General features: G+C 45.4%; 1 protein-coding gene across 2 annotated transcripts in view; it reads left to right on the top strand.

Moving 5' to 3' along the window:
- The window catches only part of LOC131880505 (uncharacterized), a 64,536-nt gene that overhangs the window by 37,806 nt on the left and 8,441 nt on the right, over window positions 1-18,289 (top strand). For both annotated transcript variants that reach the window (XM_059227163.1, XM_059227162.1), the window contains 2 exons: window positions 12,192-12,329; window positions 12,392-12,570. In XM_059227163.1, the coding sequence (XP_059083146.1) occupies window positions 12,192-12,329; window positions 12,392-12,570 (317 nt within the window). The remainder of the gene's footprint in view (window positions 1-12,191; window positions 12,330-12,391; window positions 12,571-18,289) is intronic.

Here is an 18,289-nt window from a genome sequence, read left to right as displayed (position 1 = left end):
CAGGGATGGAAGGCGGTTTGGATAGGGCACATTCCAAAAGTTGTCAACCACTTTTGTGACCCTTCGTTGAACTTTCTCCAACAATGCAACGTCCCCACGGTTGGGGGGATTCCATACTTGGGAAGAAAATTCCAAGAGTGGGAGCACATACGTCTTGAACAGATTCATGCGGGTAGTTGGGTCTCTAGAGCAGAAATGTCGATGGATCATGCCCAACATCCGGTTAGATTTACTGTAGATGCTACATTTGCACAGTGTTTGCCGAAGGTCAGGCGATTATCAAATGAAACTCCGAGGTTGACATGGAGCAATTGTCTTAAGAGGGAAACGCCAGCAATGTTGTAATTGCACTCAATGTCTGATGATTTGCGGCCAAGACTCCAGACCGCGCACTTTGATGCATTGAAATGCATTTTATTTTCTTTAGCCCAATCAGACACATAATCCAAATCATCCTGGAGGGACTTGGAATCGTTCGGACCCACAATCTGGCGGAAGAGTTTATATCGTCGGCGAAANCTTTGCTTCTTGGGAATTTTGCGGGTTAAGTCATCCGTCATCCACACAGGTCTGCTTTTCTCCCGGTGCAGTCTTCACGGTACAAACATGGACTTCGCCGTATCGATCTGATCCTAAAAGAACTGCCAAGCCTCCTCCATCGACATAGCGAGGAGAACGTCAATCCATGGAATATTGTCTAGAAAGGTTCCAAAATCTTCGTAGTTCCCTCTGGAGTGGACTGGCATCTTTTGTTGAGAGGTGGGGTAAACAACACTGCCCCAAAAGTCCCATTCCAGAGCATAGTGATCACTCACAGACAGGTCTTCTCGTATTTTTGCACACGATACAATTTCTAATCTTGAGGAAAGTACAAGGTCGAGAGTGTTCCTACCAACATGTGTCGGTTCCCCCCAACATGTGTTGGTTCCCAGACGTGCTGGATCAAAAATCCATCCAATATAGCATCCCGAAATGCCCCATAAGTTGAAGATGCACCCCGTAAAGTGGTCCAGTCAATATTAGGGGGCTTAAAATCACCGAAGATAATACACTCGGTACCACTCGGTCAATAAAAATCGGTTAAAGCCTTCCCGTGACATGAGGTCACGGGTGACAGATAAGTACAGCAGACAAAAATGTTGTCAATACTCATGCCACAGGTTCCTGGTTCGTCCACATCAAGTGTGCAAATAGGAAGGCCACGACAAACCAAGATAGCAATACCAACCCTGCGTCCATTCTTCGTGTCAATTCGATCTGTTCTGCTGAGCTCACTGGAGCCCAAATGGGTGAAGCATGTTCAAGATGTGACTGAACAATCGACTTGTACAGAGTTAGCATTGTGATGCTATCTCTGGACTTGAACGTGCGATATATCCAACCACACATTTGAAAAACTTTACCCACCTTCAACTGGATATGTTTATATATTTGTTTATTGATCACCCACTCACGCATCAAAATATGAAAAGAGTGCAGGGTATTGTAAACGAGGTCAATGAATAAAAATCAAAGGAGAGAAAAGACGAGATCGATAGAACTGTGGCATCAATTGTGAACATCAAGGGCACAAGTTACAAGCATAGCTTAAAATGTTTAAGTAAGGACGTTTTTGGCGCATTTGGTTGGGTAGACGATTCCACATTGCGGGGACTCGACTAAAGAAGAACCAAAGTCTGCAATAAGACTTGGCAAACGGCACCTCTAAATTGAATGAACTTGTAGATCTTGTTATCCGAGTATCGTATCTGAATGATAAAGTGCATCGCCGTCCCAAACAGGATACAGTATGGGCTTGTCAACATTTTGGAGCAATCTGAAAGCATAGGTCAGAACTAAATTCCGTCGTCTCCCTTCCAGAGACACAAGACCCAGACGTCCAAGGCGATCTGGACAGCCCAGGTTCAAAGTCCCCGACAGAATTTTCGTAAACCTACGTTGAACGGATTTAATTCTCTGACTGTCATGTTTAAACCTCAGTGACCAGACTTGTGATGAAAATTCAAGAATTGGGGGCACGTATACGTTAAAAAGTCGGACGAGGACGTTTGGTTCACGAGTCAGAAAGTTTCTTCGAATCATCCCAAGCATAGCATTGGCCTTATTAGCCATTTTTGAACAATGTTCACGGAACAACAGCTTGTTGTCAAAGGTGGCTCCTAAGTCCTGATGATATGTCACCTCGTCAATGGCAACGTTATTAATGGTGTATGGTGGCCTTTGATCCACTTATCCATTTCCGACACTCAATATTTTGCACTTTGTCACATTAAATTCCATCTTGTTCCTGGAAGCCCATCTTGCCCTCTCATCAAGGTATCGTTGAAGAAAGAGCTCATCCAAGTGTGCATTGACCACTCTTGCTATTTTTAATCATCCGCAAACTTCCAAACTGCAGACCCATTGGGACCGATTGATGATCCCATGTCATGGATGAAAACCAAGAAGAGAATTGGTCCCAGAACGCTTCCCTGAGGAACGTTTGAAGGAACGCGATCCACAAAGCAGATCCATTCAGGGTTACACGTTGCAGTCTACCCCGAAGCCACTCTCCAATCCAGGGCCCAACACTCCCCCGGATTCGAGAACTGCGCAACTTATTCAAGAGAATATCGTGGTTCACCTTGTCAAAGACTTTAGCAAAGTCAACAAATATTGCGTCTGTACGCTTCCCAGCTCAACTTCTTCCGAAATAGTATCTTGGAAATGGACGAGGTTGGTGGTGCACGACATTCCCTTGCGGAAGCCGTGTTGATCTGGTAAGAAAGAAGGAAGTCTTTTTTAGGTGTCTCATCCTGTTGTCTTTGATTATAGACGCCATGACTTTAGAGCAAACGCACGTTAGACAAGTAGGTCGGTAGCTGTTGGGCGATTTCACGTCCCCAGATTTGTGTACTGGAAATACGTTTGCTGACTTCCACTCGGCAGGCAGTTCACCAGATGTCATGGAAAGATTTAAATGTAAGCGAGTGGAGGTACAACAGATTTGGCAAGGTATTTCAGGACAACAGGCGGAATTCCATCCGGTCCAGATGACGTTGAGTTCTATAACTTCTCCAGTTTATCACAGACGTCTTGATAATAAAATTGGACCAAGGAGAGACCTTTGGCCATAGTTGGAGGATCTAACTCGCAAGCAACCTCTCTGCACCCTGAGGCCGGGGAAAACACATTATTCAATCGTGGTTCATTGTAGTGTAAAGCCACCCTAAATGGATATATAAGGGCGGCTTTACACTACAATGGAAAACCACAATTGAATCCGGTTTGAAGATGGAAGTGGGTCTAGTGCCGTGGCGAGTCCAGCATAAGTCTCGAGGATGTCCACGATTGTAAGAGGCTGAATAAAAGCCTTTTTGGTAACATCTTGGAATCAGGTCGGGGTCTTGGAAGAAATGACCTGAATAATCTGAATCTCGATTGAATAAACGCTTCTTTGAATTCGACGGACCCCAACATGTGCCTAACCAGACAGACCCCTAAACCGGGATGTCCTTGTACAGGCACATTCAAATTTCCCTACGCCTTGTGTGGAAACGGCGTTTCCATCTCAACACGCCCATCCCGACATGCCTCATCTGAACTAGAGTTGCGCATTGAGCCCAACGTTTTCGATTCTTATTGAACACTTAGGATATCCCTGGTCTTGGATTGGATTGGCCGTTTTGTTCGGACTTGGATGTGGACCTGGAGCGTCGGATCAGAAACCCATGGTATGGGTGCAAATAGTCTGACATCGAGCAGTAGTCATCGAGTAAAAGTGATAATCTTGGTTAATACAGAGATCTCTGTGATCAGAATCACGGTTGCTCCGGCCCACATCCGTCCTGCGTTTCAAATTACATGAGAGAGAGAATATCGGTTTACTGCTCCAAAACTATTCCCAAATCAACCAGACCGGATCACTCTCTGTCATCCAATGAAACCTTTCAAATGAGGTGAATCGGACGCCATTCAGTTCCCCAAAAGTCTTGATTGATTTGAGACTATGACTTCAGCCACTCGTCCACCAACAGTTTAGTGCCAGCTAAGAACTGTGCGATGGCGTTTTCTTTTTATATTATCCTTTCTTGCGACTCTTGGTCATGAAAATGAGTAAAATGTGTAAAAAGTGTGTGCAAAAGTATTATGCACAGCGGGTCAGAATGATGAAATAGCTAACTAGAATGTGAAATCACAGTATTTGACGACGAGATTGGGCTAACTTTTGTCAAGAAAATCATTACTCTACAAAGAAAATATGTTTGACTCTAATAATGATGAGCTGCACATGAAAATTAATTCCAAGCATCTTGTTTCAATTTCAAATCCATATCTTCTGGGGCAACATTGCTGCATTTACTCATTTCTAAGTCGATAAAATAAGGCAGTAGACAGCTCATGGAGTACTGCAGAGCCGTCCATGGACAGATCTAACGTCACATCACTCTAAACCCATATAATAACATTTTTTGACGGCTGAAGAGTCACTGACTGTTAGTTTTGGGCATGATTCTTTCAAATATGGCATTGTGACGTAACTCTGAGACTGGAAGGTAGAAGATGGGGAGCCTGAAGATAGGACAGTAGGCGAGTAATGATGACAATGAAGCGGGTAATAAAGGGATCTTGGAGAACATGATTTTTTTCTTAATGATCTTTAATTTCTCTGCCCCGTTTTCATTGTCATCGTTTCTCGCCTACTGTCCTCTCTTCAGGCTCCCCATCTTCTACCTTCCACTCTCAGGGTTACGCCAGATCACGCCACATTCTCCGAGATCCCTTTGTGACCCGCTGCATTGGTGACTCTGTATCCTGTGGACGTTTCCCCGGGAGTCTAACAACATGCGATCGGAAAGCGCGCAAGCTGTGCAAGGTGTGAGTCTTAAGCTTCCCCAATTCTGGAGACAGCAACCACGTGTCTGGTTTACCCAAACTGAGGCGCAATTCGGGTTGAAGGGTATTACTTCCGACAATACCAAATTCAACCACGTTGTAGACAAGACACCGCTCTTTGGGTCCTTGACTTGCTAGAAAATCCCCCCTGACGGCAGGCGATACAAAGCGCTGAAAACCTGACTCTTGGACGCCTTCACACTTTCCGAATATGAGCCGGTTACTGCACATGCCTCAGCTAGGGGATGATAAGCCCTAGTTGCTGATGGACAATATTGTAGTGTGATTTATGTAGATACAGTATAAATAAAGTGGCTGGATGCGAAGTCCAGTCAGTCATATTGTGGATTTCCATGAGTGAGCACTTCATTTATCAAGACAGCAGAGAACATACAATGCCGCAGACTTGCAGTGGTGTTCAGTTATGCTTAACAAAGAACTTTGCTCGGGAAGTTCTTTTCCAAAGATGCAAGTGTTGCGGAAATTCGAGCATTTTTCGCGAATTCCAATCTTTTATTAACCTTGTTTTTTTGTGCTTCAATGATGAAAACCACGGTGGCCACTTCTCTAGGGCTGTCAAGAGCGCGGCCCGGATTATTACGTTTTCGAGGGGCAACCCCAGAGAGGATTCGGCCCATGAGTTGACCAAGATTTTGGGTCAATTACGGTCGCATTTCGACAGTGTCAGAACTGTACCTGACTCTGGCTGAAGAGTTTCCGATATTGGAACCGGAGTGTTCCGCTAAGATGGATGTCATGACGGACACATATCTGTCATGCACCAAACGCTTTTTGGGGGCCCTCAAAAAGGCCCACACGGTGCCAGCTGCGATGTCACAGGCGCCGCAGACATCCGTTTGGCCATCCGGATCAAATCGAATTCAGACTGCTTTGCAGCCGTAACATCTCTCATTGGAGGTCACGCCAACCAAGATACGCATCTGGACAAGGAAGTTCAAGTCCTTCTACTCGACGTCTAACTTGGAGTGGGCAACACTTGCGGATCAGCAAGCATTCTTCCTTTCATACTTGGACCTTGAGCTGGAGACAACGGTCCGAGAATCTAGCGGGGAGACCACGGCAATTTTTGGGGAGGACTTGTGTATGGCGGCACTCTAGCAGCGGTTCGCCGTCACATAACCCCTGTTCACCTGGAGACTCGACTAATTCCGGTACCAACAGGAGCAGGGGCAAGCTTTTTCGGACTACGTGGCTCGACTTAGCCAGAAGGGCAATGAGGCCGAGTTGGGTTCACTCATGTTAGATGAGATCTATGTGCTCAGGATCTTGAGTGGACTCTCGGAAGTCAAATTGAAGGAGAAGCTGCTTGAGCTGAGGAGCCCCACACTGGCCAGCCTAAAACAAATCTATCAGCTGAGTCTCTTCCTTCTCATTGGACAATACTATTTGCCAACGTGTTAGGCACCACATTGGAAGAAGCAGCAAGAGTAATGAAGGGCCCCAAGATGCGCATTAACCTGCGTCCGGACTCAAAGGTACGCCCACTTAGCATGGCCACGGCACTCCTAGTGCCCAAACGCTTTGAGGAGATGGCCACTCGGCTCATTGGTGAATTAATGCCACCCAGTGTTCTTGTGCCGGAAACAGGGCCCACAGCATGGTGTTCATTGGCGCACTTTGTCCCCAAACCTTCAATGAGGCAATGATCCGCACAGTGCACCCCTTTTCGGCCGATGTGGATCTCATCAAGCAGATTGACCCCACCTCCAGGTACTTTGCTAAGATTGACGCCATCCACGGTTATTTCCAGATACCCCTGGATGAAGAATGTTCCAAACTGACCACATTTCTCTTCGGGCAGGTATTGCTATTTGGGGGCCCCAATGGGCCTCAATACCTCATCAGATGAATTCTGTTGCCGGCCGGACAAGGCAGTTGAGGGGCTGCCCTGTCCCTCCTAAAAAGGGACGTGGCATACAACTGGCTCCCTGTCACCATGCCGAATTTGAGGTGTTGAAGAAGGCTCTCACGTCTGACATGGTGGTCAGGGCATTTGACCCAACGCTACCCACAAAGCTGCTCACGGATGCGTCGCAATTATTTGGCATTGGGTTTGCCCTGGTTCAATTTGAGCCCGCAGGCCAAATTGGTGTGATTGCATGCTCATTCTCGCACCTATCAATCTAGTCAATGTGTATATAAACCAGTCTAGTCAAAATAGGATTTCCCACTGAAGTGTGAATCACTGAGGTGATTTCCGTTTTGCCTGTGTGGAGGCCAGCTGCCCCTTGTGAAGGCCAGATGCCCGGAGCCCTGGTGTGTGCATCGCCCACTGGTGTGCCTTCCAGTGAGGAATGCCAGCCAGGGTGTGGATTTCCCACCAGTGTGAGGATGGCTCCGTCAAGCTCGGATTATGTCCGCGATGGCCCATGACCCCGGATGGCCCATGACCTCGGATGGCATGTGACCCCGCGATGGCCCTTGACCCGGCGATGGCCCATGAACCAGCGATGGCCCGTGACCCCGGATGGCCCGTGACCCCAGATGGCCCGTGACCCCGGATTATGTCCATGATGCCTGGATTATGTCCATGATGCCCGGATTATGTCCGGATTATGCCCAGATGGCCCGTGACCCCGATGGCTGGCCGTGACCCTGATGGTTGGCCGTGTCTCTGATGGTTGGCCAAGATCCCAATGGTTGGCCGAGACCCCGATGGTTGGCCAAGATCCCGATAGTTATGGTTATTCATCCCTTCCCTGAAAAGAGAGATGGTGTGATTGCATGCTCATGCTCGCCCCTATCAATCTAGTCAATATGTATATAATCAGATCAAGTCAAATAATAAGATAGTCATCTCAATGCGCTCCCAATGAGAACATGACACAGATATATTTAATCAGTTGCGGCTCTTGTTGTCTGACAAAGTGTCAACAAAACTATGCGACCATTGAACTTGAGTGCTTAGCTATTGTGTGGGCGATGGAGAAATCGGCATGCCAAACTTTGAGGTTGTGACGGGACCATAAACCACTCTTATACATAACAAGACGCTCAAAGAGCACAATTAGTGGATTATAACTTCACAGTGTCCTGGATTGCGGGAAAAGAACATCTTCTTGCCCATGCCTTATCTCAGGCCCCAGTGTTTCCCGGCAAGGACGAGCCAGATGCTACAGTGTTGGCCCTAAGTGTACTTGTTTTGGGGGCGGACCCAACTCTCAGATCTATTGTCCGTGCGGCCGCCTCTGATCCGGAATGTGAGGACCTAGTGGAATATTTTATTTCAGGAGAAGACCCAGCAACTAACCCCACCTTACGAGCCTACGCTTGTGTGTGGCCAGAGGTGAGCATCCATCAGGAGGTAGAGTCCCCCTTACTCGTCCTCCAAGGGGCTCGGCTCATAATTCCCTGCTCAGCCTGGGCGGGCCTGTTCCGGCACCTCCACACATCCCATTGTCGTACTAGTGACCTGATATGAAAAATGCCATATCTCAATTGGTGCAGAGTTGTGGGGTGTGCCAAGAAAAATTGCGTAGCCAGCCCCTTGAGCCCATTGGGGAGCTTTCAGTCCCCACGGAGCCCATGAGCCATGTAGGAGTGTACCTTTTCCACTTCCAGGGCCAGAACTGGCTGGTGATGGTGGACCGCTATTCGGAATTCCCGCAAGTGGAGCATTTCCCATGTTGTCATATGGGAACTCCTTCACTTTGAGGCCTTCGTGGTCGCCATATGATATGGCAAATCTAGGCTATGTAGAAACTCTCGCCCAACACAATAGGCCCCGTCGAGGAGCCCCTCCCCCAACGCCGTGCCGGGGAGAACTTTCAGGCAGCCCTACTGGAATATCGTAACACCCCACGGGAGGACGGGTTCAGCCCGGCCAAAGCATTCTTGGGCCTCCCATTGCAAAGATTTGACCGGGATGAATTTGAAACCGTGAGAAGTGCATCCCGTCAGCACAAACGGGATGTCAATGATAGATCAGCTCACGATCTGAGCATTCTCACGGTGGGCACCAAAGTGCTAGTGCAGCACCCGGTAAGCAAATCATGGGACACCCATGGCACTATCTCAAGTGTCTTAAACTCAGGCCGATCATGTGATGTGGTGTGTGAGGCGACGGGAAAAGTATATCGGCGAAATTGGAGATTCCTACATTCATTGGCAGGTGCTGACAAGGGTGCTGGGGTCATGCGTGGTAATCCTACTCTCAAGGGAATACTACGGCCGGCCATTCGCCGTTCAACTTGCTTGCAGAGAAGACACGTATCTTTTGCTAGCACAGTGACAGTGTCTGAGTGATTGATAATCCTTTTCAAGATGGGCAGAGATGGATGTATGTCAGGAGAGGTGTAGTGTGTGATTTATGTAGATACAGTATAAATAAAGTGACTGGATGCGATGTCCAGTCAGTCATATTGTGGATCTTGATGAGTGTACATTTCATTTTTCAAGACAGCTGAGAACACACCAAAAATGTTAGCCCTACTTAGTTCTCACGAACCATGTTTTCTGTTCAGGCGAGTTCTTGGACCGCATGCTGAACGATTTTTGGGCTACTCTTATCCATTCCGGCGAATCAGACATGAGAGAGCTTGCCCGTTCCGCGGATCAACGTTGGCAAACCCACTCAATAAAAACTGCTTCAGTCCGGAAGGGACCAGGGAAGAAACTACTTGGCAAACCTTCTAATTCGAACCTCTGCTACTATCATCACTTCTATGGGAAGAAAGTCCATAAGTGTCAGCCTCCGTGCAAATTCGTGGGTCGAATGCAAGACTTTGTAGAACATCAAGAGCCAATTAATCAAGCAGAAAGCATCCCGGCCGCTCACCAGTGAAGGAGGGGGCAGCGGTCAATTCATCAACAGACTTTTTTTCGTCCTCAACCGTCAGTCAAAGCGACGTTTTCTCGTTGATACAGGAGCTGAAGTTAGCGTTTTCCCGGATACTCTTTCGGACAAACAGTACGGATTAACTAGCCGCATCCTCCGGCCGCAAATAGCACATCAATTCCCACTTTTGGGACGCAGGCCCTTACCCTGAGGTTTGGGGCACGTCTTTATGAGTGTAAGTTTCTACTAGCAAATGTGGAACGCCCTCTTCTTTGGGTTGATTTCCTCCACCATTCCGGGTTTTTGGTGGACGTCTGGAAGCAGCAACTAGTTGACGTTGAGACTTTTGACGCTCTTCCATTTAGCAAGGCTCTTCATTCCCCAGCACTACCTGTTGATGCTCTTTCCTCCTCACATAATCATTACACACAACTCAGGTCACGTTTTCCTTCTACGTATAACCACGCCTACTTTTTTTAGTCCTTTGGTTAAGCATGGTACCCTATGCCACATTCCTACTACCGGGCCACCTATTAAAGCCCGGGCTAGACGGCTGCATCCTGACAAATTGTGAGGTGCTAAAGCGGAATTTGAACGCCTGGAGAAAATGGGTGTCATCCGTTGGTTGTAAAGCCCCTGGTCTAGTGCACTCCAAGTGGTTGAGAAACCGGATGGAAGCCCTCGAATTTGCGGTGACTATAGGCAATTGAATGATGTTACCACTCCTGACCGGTATCCTGTCCCACACATCCAGGATTTCACAGCACTTCTGGATGGTAAAACAGTGTTCTCCAAGGTCGACCTCATTTGAGGTTATCATCAGCTTCCAGTTGCCCAACAAGACATCCCTGAAACTGCTATAGTGACCCCGTTTGGGTTATATGAGTATTTGCGCATGCCTTTTGGGCTCAAAAACGTGGCCCAGGCATTCCAAAGTCTGATGGACACAGTGTGTGTGCCGGATTGCAAAGTGTTTTTGTATACCTGGATGATGTTCTTATTGCCTGAAGACCTCGAGAAGCTCTTCAGCCGGTTAGCTGAACATGACCTGGTTGTAAATCCTTTAAAGTGCGTTTTGGGGGTTCCTTCAATTGAGTACTTGGGCCACAAAGCCAGCTCCACCAGCATTATACCGCTACCTACCAAAGCTGAGGCAATCGAAGCTTTCCTACAACCTACAAACGTCAAGGCCCTTCAGGAATTTATCAGAATGGCAAACTTTTACCATCGGTTTCTGCCCCTGGCGGCTGGAGTGGTGAAACCCCTTCACCAATACCTTGCGGGCAATCCCAGGGACCGAGGGTTTTGTGCAGTCATGCGACATGGAGGCTGCTTTTCAGGCCAATAAACTAACATTATCTAAGGCCACAATGCTCGCCCACCCTCGTTCTGGAGCTCCAATTGGCCTTTTCACCGAGGCTTCAGACGTTGCGGTGGGCGCCGCCCTACAACAATTTGTCCAGTGGGCGTGGCAGCCCTTGGCTTTATTCAGCCGTCAGCTATGAAAGCCTGAGCTCAAGTACAGTGTATTTGATCGAGAATTGCTAGCAATATATATTGTAAACGGGCGGCCCTCCAAATAGCCTCGGAAATGACGTAGGCGTACTCGCCTACGATATGATGACAATGAAAACGGAGAAGAGAAATCACAGATCATTAAGAAATTCTAATGGCCCACGCCCTAGGATTCCACTGGGTAGTCGAGATTGAAGAAATCGAACACTTTTTCATTTGCAACACTTGTGGTGAATTGTTCGTTTAATATTATATAGGAAGGGTAATCTTTTGGGTGACACCTGTTAACGTAAGGTCCACTAATAGCAACTTGCTTCAGTTTTTTGCTCTGCTTGGTGGTCAAAAATACCTACTACCGAATAAAGAAACTTTACTCTATTGCTGTCGGTTTTGAGGTTTATTATCTTGCCTGCAAGAATTGTTTGTTTTGTCAAAACCATTATGCTCAGTTTGTTTCCTCGTTCCCCCGTCATGTGAATTTGAACCAACTTCCAAATGCAATAAGGAGTGATGAGCAAGAGATTGACAATGCGAACACAGGAGAGGCAAGGTCCATTTCCCGGAGATGTGCTGGCAAAGGCAGCGATATCACAGTTTCTCTTTCCGCGCAGTTCGACGTCGCTCCTTGACTCTAACAAGGTAAACGAATGACACCGGTTGGTTCCGTGCATGGAAAGGTGGGTTGCGAATCACGAAATTCTTTGATTTTTCTCTCGGCTTCTTGCGTGTTAAGGAAATTAAGATCGGGGGATATGTGAGAAGAGAGGTTAGTGGTTGATCTCCTTCTAGTGTAACCATCGCCATTTTGTAGATGGATTTTCCCGTTGGCATGTTGGAGGGATTCAAACTCAGATCTCTGAACTCATTAGCCACTTCTAAAAGGAACTGAATGAACCTGGCAAAGAGGGGATGGTGGCCTCTATGACCTATTCTGAGCTCATCAAACGTGGAATTTCCTTTCTTCATGGACCGTTTGACCGGAATTGAATCTTCTTTGTTCCAGGTGGGAAGCGTTATGGAAGGAAATGTTGGGACGGAGTCAAATACTTTTGTTTGGACGATCTGCCAGAATCAGGTTGTCTCATTTACTCCTTTGGGATCTCTCGGGATACGTCTTTTGAAACGCAGATGGTATCCTTAAGTAAGGATCAGCACCAATATTGAAAAAATGCAGATAGTGGTAATGCTTCTTTTCCTTTTAAGATTGTACTGTGTATGGTTATGATCACACTATTGGAATTCCACCAACGGGACGAGAACTTACTCTAGGACTTACTGTTTACGGACTAGCAGTTGATAATGTCACAGAGGAAAATAAGACGACATTCTATGATGCAATGGCCAGTCATGGACACTTGGATAAGCCAATAACATATTTGAAGGTACTTTACGATTGGGACAGGGATGAAAGTATCACAAGTTTTGAGTTGCACTTGTTGCATTTGGTCTTTTACTTCGATTTTAGGATCAATAGCATGTCACAAAAAAAAGTCTAATTGATCGTCTTTTTAGGCAAAGAAGCCAATGTTGTATATAATAATAAAATTGATTATGATTGTTTTGATCACATGTCTTTTATAGGGTTGTTCAAAACATGGAAATGCACTTCTCCATCTTTTTAAGCATCTTTTTGCATTATTTTCACTTGATACGAGTAACCTCAAAATCAATCTGGGCCTAAAGACAGGGACAATTGATATGTGATATGTAATTGATATATGATCATTCATGGACGGAAAGGAAAGCACATTAGAGCAATGTTATGTCTTCTCAATTCTCGGCAAAGTAAAATGCACTAGAAGAATAAATCTTCAGTCATGGACCAGTCTTTCCCAAACTAGACTTTGTTTGGGAGAGCATTGAAGAATGCTGGCAAGCCATAAGCATTTATATTGTATCAAAGCTTTGGTTTCAAATGTCTTCACATGAGGGAATCATCCTCTGCCATAACGGTTGCAGAGCACGAGTTAGATGTCCATTTGTGCAAGGATATTTGAAGCAAGCATGTAGAATTCAGTCCAGTCTTTTGACGAGAGCAATTGCACGTTTTATTGCTCCTGATCTTGATCAAACAGTGTGGTGTGTAAGTGGTCACATGGCTGTTAAAGGCAAGACACTTTTGCTTTTTTAGCTTTCTCCTCTTCCTATCTCTGGTATTGTAGTACTATTTAATTGTACCCATCAGCTATGCCCGATATAATGGCGCTTGGCGGCTGGTTTTTCTTGAATTCTCTCTATCTTCCAAATTATTCGTGTTTTTTTATTACGCCCCTACTCTTTCTCACACATAGTGTTTTCGAGTGGCAGCAACAATAAATAATACATACTCTTTATATGCTCATGTTTTCTTTTCCTTTTTTGCCTTTTAATGGGTTTTATCCCAATTTTAGGGTATTTCATGTATTTTTGTTGTCAAGGAATATTTTTGAAATTTTTGTTCACTTAATTCTGTATTTGTAATTGTAATTAGTTTACTTGTTCCATTTAATCAGTTTAGTTTCGCAATTTCAATACAAAATCAGGTTCTAAAACTTTCTTTGTTCCATCCCATTTTTTTAATTTGCGGACTTCCTTACCGCTACCGGGATTGGAATCCCAGCAGTTCAAGACGAGAAGATTATTCACTTTACTTGACTTTTATTTATATATATATATATTATTTGATCGACCAACGAATTGGAGTTGGCTGATCTGGCTAATCCTTGAATATAAGGTTGATCAGGAGTTTTTGTCAAAAACTTGTCTAAGTCTGACTTAGATCCCACTACTGGATCAAGGCCGACATAAGCCCTACGAATATTTGAGGGCAGCAAATTGAACAATGAAGCAGCCCGAGAAAGAAGAGAGTTGGACTTGATTGTTTTAACTAGCCTGGAATCTGGAGGGCTTGTAGGTGCTCTCAAAACGCACATTAAGCATCTACGGTCACTACAATTGACCCTAAACCCTGGGTTGGGACAAAGCTCATGAATGCTTTGGAAAACGTACAATATCAGATACTGTTCGTACCTTCTCTGAATACTGTACAATCCCAAACTTTCTAATCTCTCCCAGTACGAGAGCTCTCTCATATCCTTAATGTTCCTATTAAAACATCTTTGGACCTGCTCGAGCTTTTGCAAACCTGCTGAACTAATTGGAGCCCAAATGGGAGAGGCATATTCAAGATCATGATGGTGGACTTAAACGTGCGATATATCCAACTACATGTTTGAAAAGCTTTACTAACTTTCAACTGGATATTGTTTATTTTTATTGTTTATTGTTCGAGACGACTCTAGTTGTAGGTACTGAGTTCATTTCGAAAGTCCCTCACGTTAACACAGTGCCTGATTTCCTTGGGGAATTCGTTCCATACTCTCAGGACTGGCACACTACAACACCACTTGCGAATAGTGTTCTTTATGACAGGGAGGTCTATTCTCATGAACCTGGAATGGGCCTTGGGCTGTGTTCGTAGCAATGACAGGACGGGAGACATGTCTTCGTCCATTGTCACTAGGCCCAAACGAATCTTAAAGAGAGTGAGAAGGTCACACTTAAGCTTACGCACTTGTAAAGGTTCTAATTTCAGGATGTTTAAACGCTCAAGTGGCGCGAGGTTCCGCTCTTTTGGAAAGCAGAGTCTGGTGAAGGTTCTCTGTACTTGCTCCACTGCTACTTTGTCTTTCTTAAAGAAAGGAGACTACACCTCAGTACAATGCTCAAGCAATGGGCGCACATAAGTTGTGAATAGTTTCATCAAGGTTTTTACTCTTCACGATTCAAAATGACGTCTCAGGAGACCGCACATACAGGTTGCTTTAGAGCCACGGAGGACGAGTGCTCGCTAAACTTCGAGGTGGGATCAAAGAGCACTCCAAGATCGCGCTGTGTCTGGACCAACGGAATCACTTTCGAATTTAACATGTAAATGGCTGGAACACGTTCCTTCCCAAATACCATCACCGAACTCTTTGCCACGTTGAGCTCCATCTTATTCCGCTCCGCCCATTCCAATATGCAATTCAAGTCTCCCTGGAGACAAGAGTGATCCTCAAACGAGTTCACCCTCCGAAAGAGCTTTGTATCATCGGCGAACTTTATAATTTTTGACGAGAGATCTCGCCCAAATCTTCCACAAATGAAAGAAAGAGAACTGGCTCCAAAACACTTCCTTGAGGAACACCCGAAGTTACATCCCTCCAAGATGAAAATTCTCCATTTAGAACGACTCTTTGTTGTCGATGCTACAACCATTGTCAAATCCATGAAATGACGGAGGCCGGAATGTTCACAAGCTCGAGTTTTCTTATCAAAATAGCATAGTCCACCTTGTCAAATGCCTTTGCAAGATCCAAGTAAATAGCTTTGACTGACTCTCCATCCTCCAATGCACCAGTTAGGAACTCTTTGAATTTAATTAGATTGGTCGAGCACGATTTTCCCTTCCTGAAACCGTGTTGATAATCCGAAATGATTGCATTTTCTTCAACATGTAGTATTATGCGGTCCTTCATAATGCCTTCGAAAATTTTGCATGGAACACTGGTCAGCCAGAGTGGGCGATAATTTCCTGTCAGTTTTTTGTCTCCACCCTTGTGTAGTGGACAAGCATCAGCTCTCCTCCACATCTGGGGAACCACACCCTGATGCAAGGATTGGTTGAATACCATAGCAAGGGGGATAGCTACACTTTTTCCAAATCTTTTCAGAACCACGCTCGGAATACCATCCGGACCCTTCGCTCCTGAGTTCTTCAGGGCTTGGATCCTTTTCAGAACGTTACTATACATTCTGTTGTGCTGTCCTCAAACATTAGTTGCTAATGAGCGTTTGTCATCCCCGACTTGGTGAGGCGGGTTGCCTAAAACCGAGATGAAATAATTATTTAATATAGTTGCCAAATTTTGGCTCTTTTCTTCTAATACTCCGAAGCTGTTCCTCAGCAGCCCAACATGATTCTTTGACTTTTTCTTGAAATTGACGTATCCGTAGAACGCTCTCTTATTCTGCTCATCTCCCAGACGGTCCTCGTATTGTTCCTTAGCTTTGTAAAGTGCTCTTCGAACTTCCGTTTGTAAGGCGGCAAAACGCTCCTTGTCTCTCATTAAACCCGTGTTTTTGAAGTGATTCCACAAGCGCCTCTTCCTTCTTATGAGACGGAGAAGACTGATACTTAGCCAAGGGGGGCGATCATGCTCACGTCTTACTCTCCACTCAATGAACAATTTCATTCCACAAGTAATTGAGTCTTCGACAAATTGCCATGCATCCTCTACTGATAAGTTAGGTATCGTATTCAACCAATCGATGCTGTCCATGTACTCTCTGAACTCTTCGTATTTTCCTTTCGAAAAATTTGGTACTAGCTCGTCCGTTCCAGGCATCACCCGAGTGGTGTTTAAAGTCACCAGAAGGGAATGATGGTCACTTAAGGCTAAATCAGGTCTCACTTCATAATTGTTTATTGTTGTCACTTCGTTTGTTAGGAGCAGATCCAAGGTATTTCCTCTAGCGTGAGTACTGCCCCTGATCAATTGTACCAATGAACCATCAGAGATTGCATTTTTGAATGATTGACTATCTATCGTCACCCCCTCCACTGGCACTGTTCCAATCTACTTTAGGCATGTTGAAATCTCCAACCATTATGCTATCACCATCAATATCGGTCTGTGACAAAAAGGTATTCAGTTCTTCCCTCTCCATGTCTGTAGCATTTGGAGACAAGTATATGCAATGAATCCTCACGTCGTTATATAACACGGCACAACCGCACGGGACATCCACCGAAATCCTAACACATGCAGTAGCCGAGCGAGCCAGTATCATTACACCCCCTCCTCGGCCCCTCAAGGTGTCAAGTCTATCGTTTCTTGCCACAACATGGTATCCGTCTAGGTCCAAACACTGGGAAGGAAAGTCCGAGCACAGACAGGTTTCTGAGATGCATACCAAACTAGGTTTCACTGATTCTAATAAAGCACTGATTTTGACAAATTTGTTCAGAATACTTTTGCTATTAAAGTACAACAATTGAGTCAGCATTGTTAGTTTTTGATTTGACCGATGTTGTCCTAGACATTTTTTTGGTTTTCTTCCTGTTTAAGGGCATTCGTATCGGCGATAAGAATTCCACAGCTTGATTCAAATCCGTGCTAGATGTCCCAGTTTCCGAATCTGATGTGAACTCTGGACCATTCGATGATAGCAAAGTCATTAGGTCTCTCCATTGGTTGCAATGGCTCCACACGTTCATATAGTTTGTTATCTTTGTAGCAGGCATATTATTTTTTTTTTTTTGACATTGCTTGATTCTTAACCTTAGTGGCAATGGCTTTGTCTTTAAGAGACGTCAAGTCTTTACTCGTTAAGGACGTGTCTCTTTTGTCTTTCGAAGATTGATCGCCCGTGGGTTTCTTCCGTTCTCGTCCAGATCTCAAGTTCCTGTCCCTGACAACACAGTGAGTCCCGTCCTCTTCGTGGTCGTATTCTCCAACGTCTTTTTCTTTTCCTTGTTGCATTGGCATTGGCTGGGATGGCTCCGACTCTGCAGTCTCAGTTCGGATATTGTTTCGCTCATTTGTTTGACCGCTCCAAGAACCACGCGGGAGAGCAGACATGGTTCCAGGCTTGTGCGAATAGCCATCGTCGAGGGAGATCTGTTCGAAATGATGAGTAAAAACCATTTTTTCCTGTCTCTTTGGGCACGTTACTTTCCAATGAAGCAGACCCATCCTGGCTCCCGGGCATCAGCGGAAAACTAACTAGGATTTGAGCGTGTCAGTCCATAACTGATGTTTGCTGTGCACTCAAACTTGAGATGACCTTCCTGCTTTCATCTGAAGCATCTTTTGGGTTGATCCCTGTGGATAGATCTGATTCACCTGGACGCGACCTCAATGAAATCTGGTATGGAACCAATTGGTTCAATCAAGACAGTTCTGTTCCCATTTATAATCCTAATAAGACGAGGATCTGAGTGAGAACCAAAAGCTTCTTCAGTTATACTCGTCAAAGGTTGAGCAAACGCCCTTACTGCTATCAAAATCGACTCATTGGACAGATCCTCAGGAACATTTAGCAACCTGAGATTTGAGTTCTTCTTCCCACCACGAA

Source organism: Tigriopus californicus, chromosome 5 (genome assembly GCF_007210705.1).
Source record: "Tigriopus californicus strain San Diego chromosome 5, Tcal_SD_v2.1, whole genome shotgun sequence".
Taxonomy (NCBI): domain Eukaryota; kingdom Metazoa; phylum Arthropoda; class Copepoda; order Harpacticoida; family Harpacticidae; genus Tigriopus; species Tigriopus californicus.
Note: the sequence above shows the minus strand (reverse complement) of the source record. Positions and strands in the feature narration are given on the sequence as shown.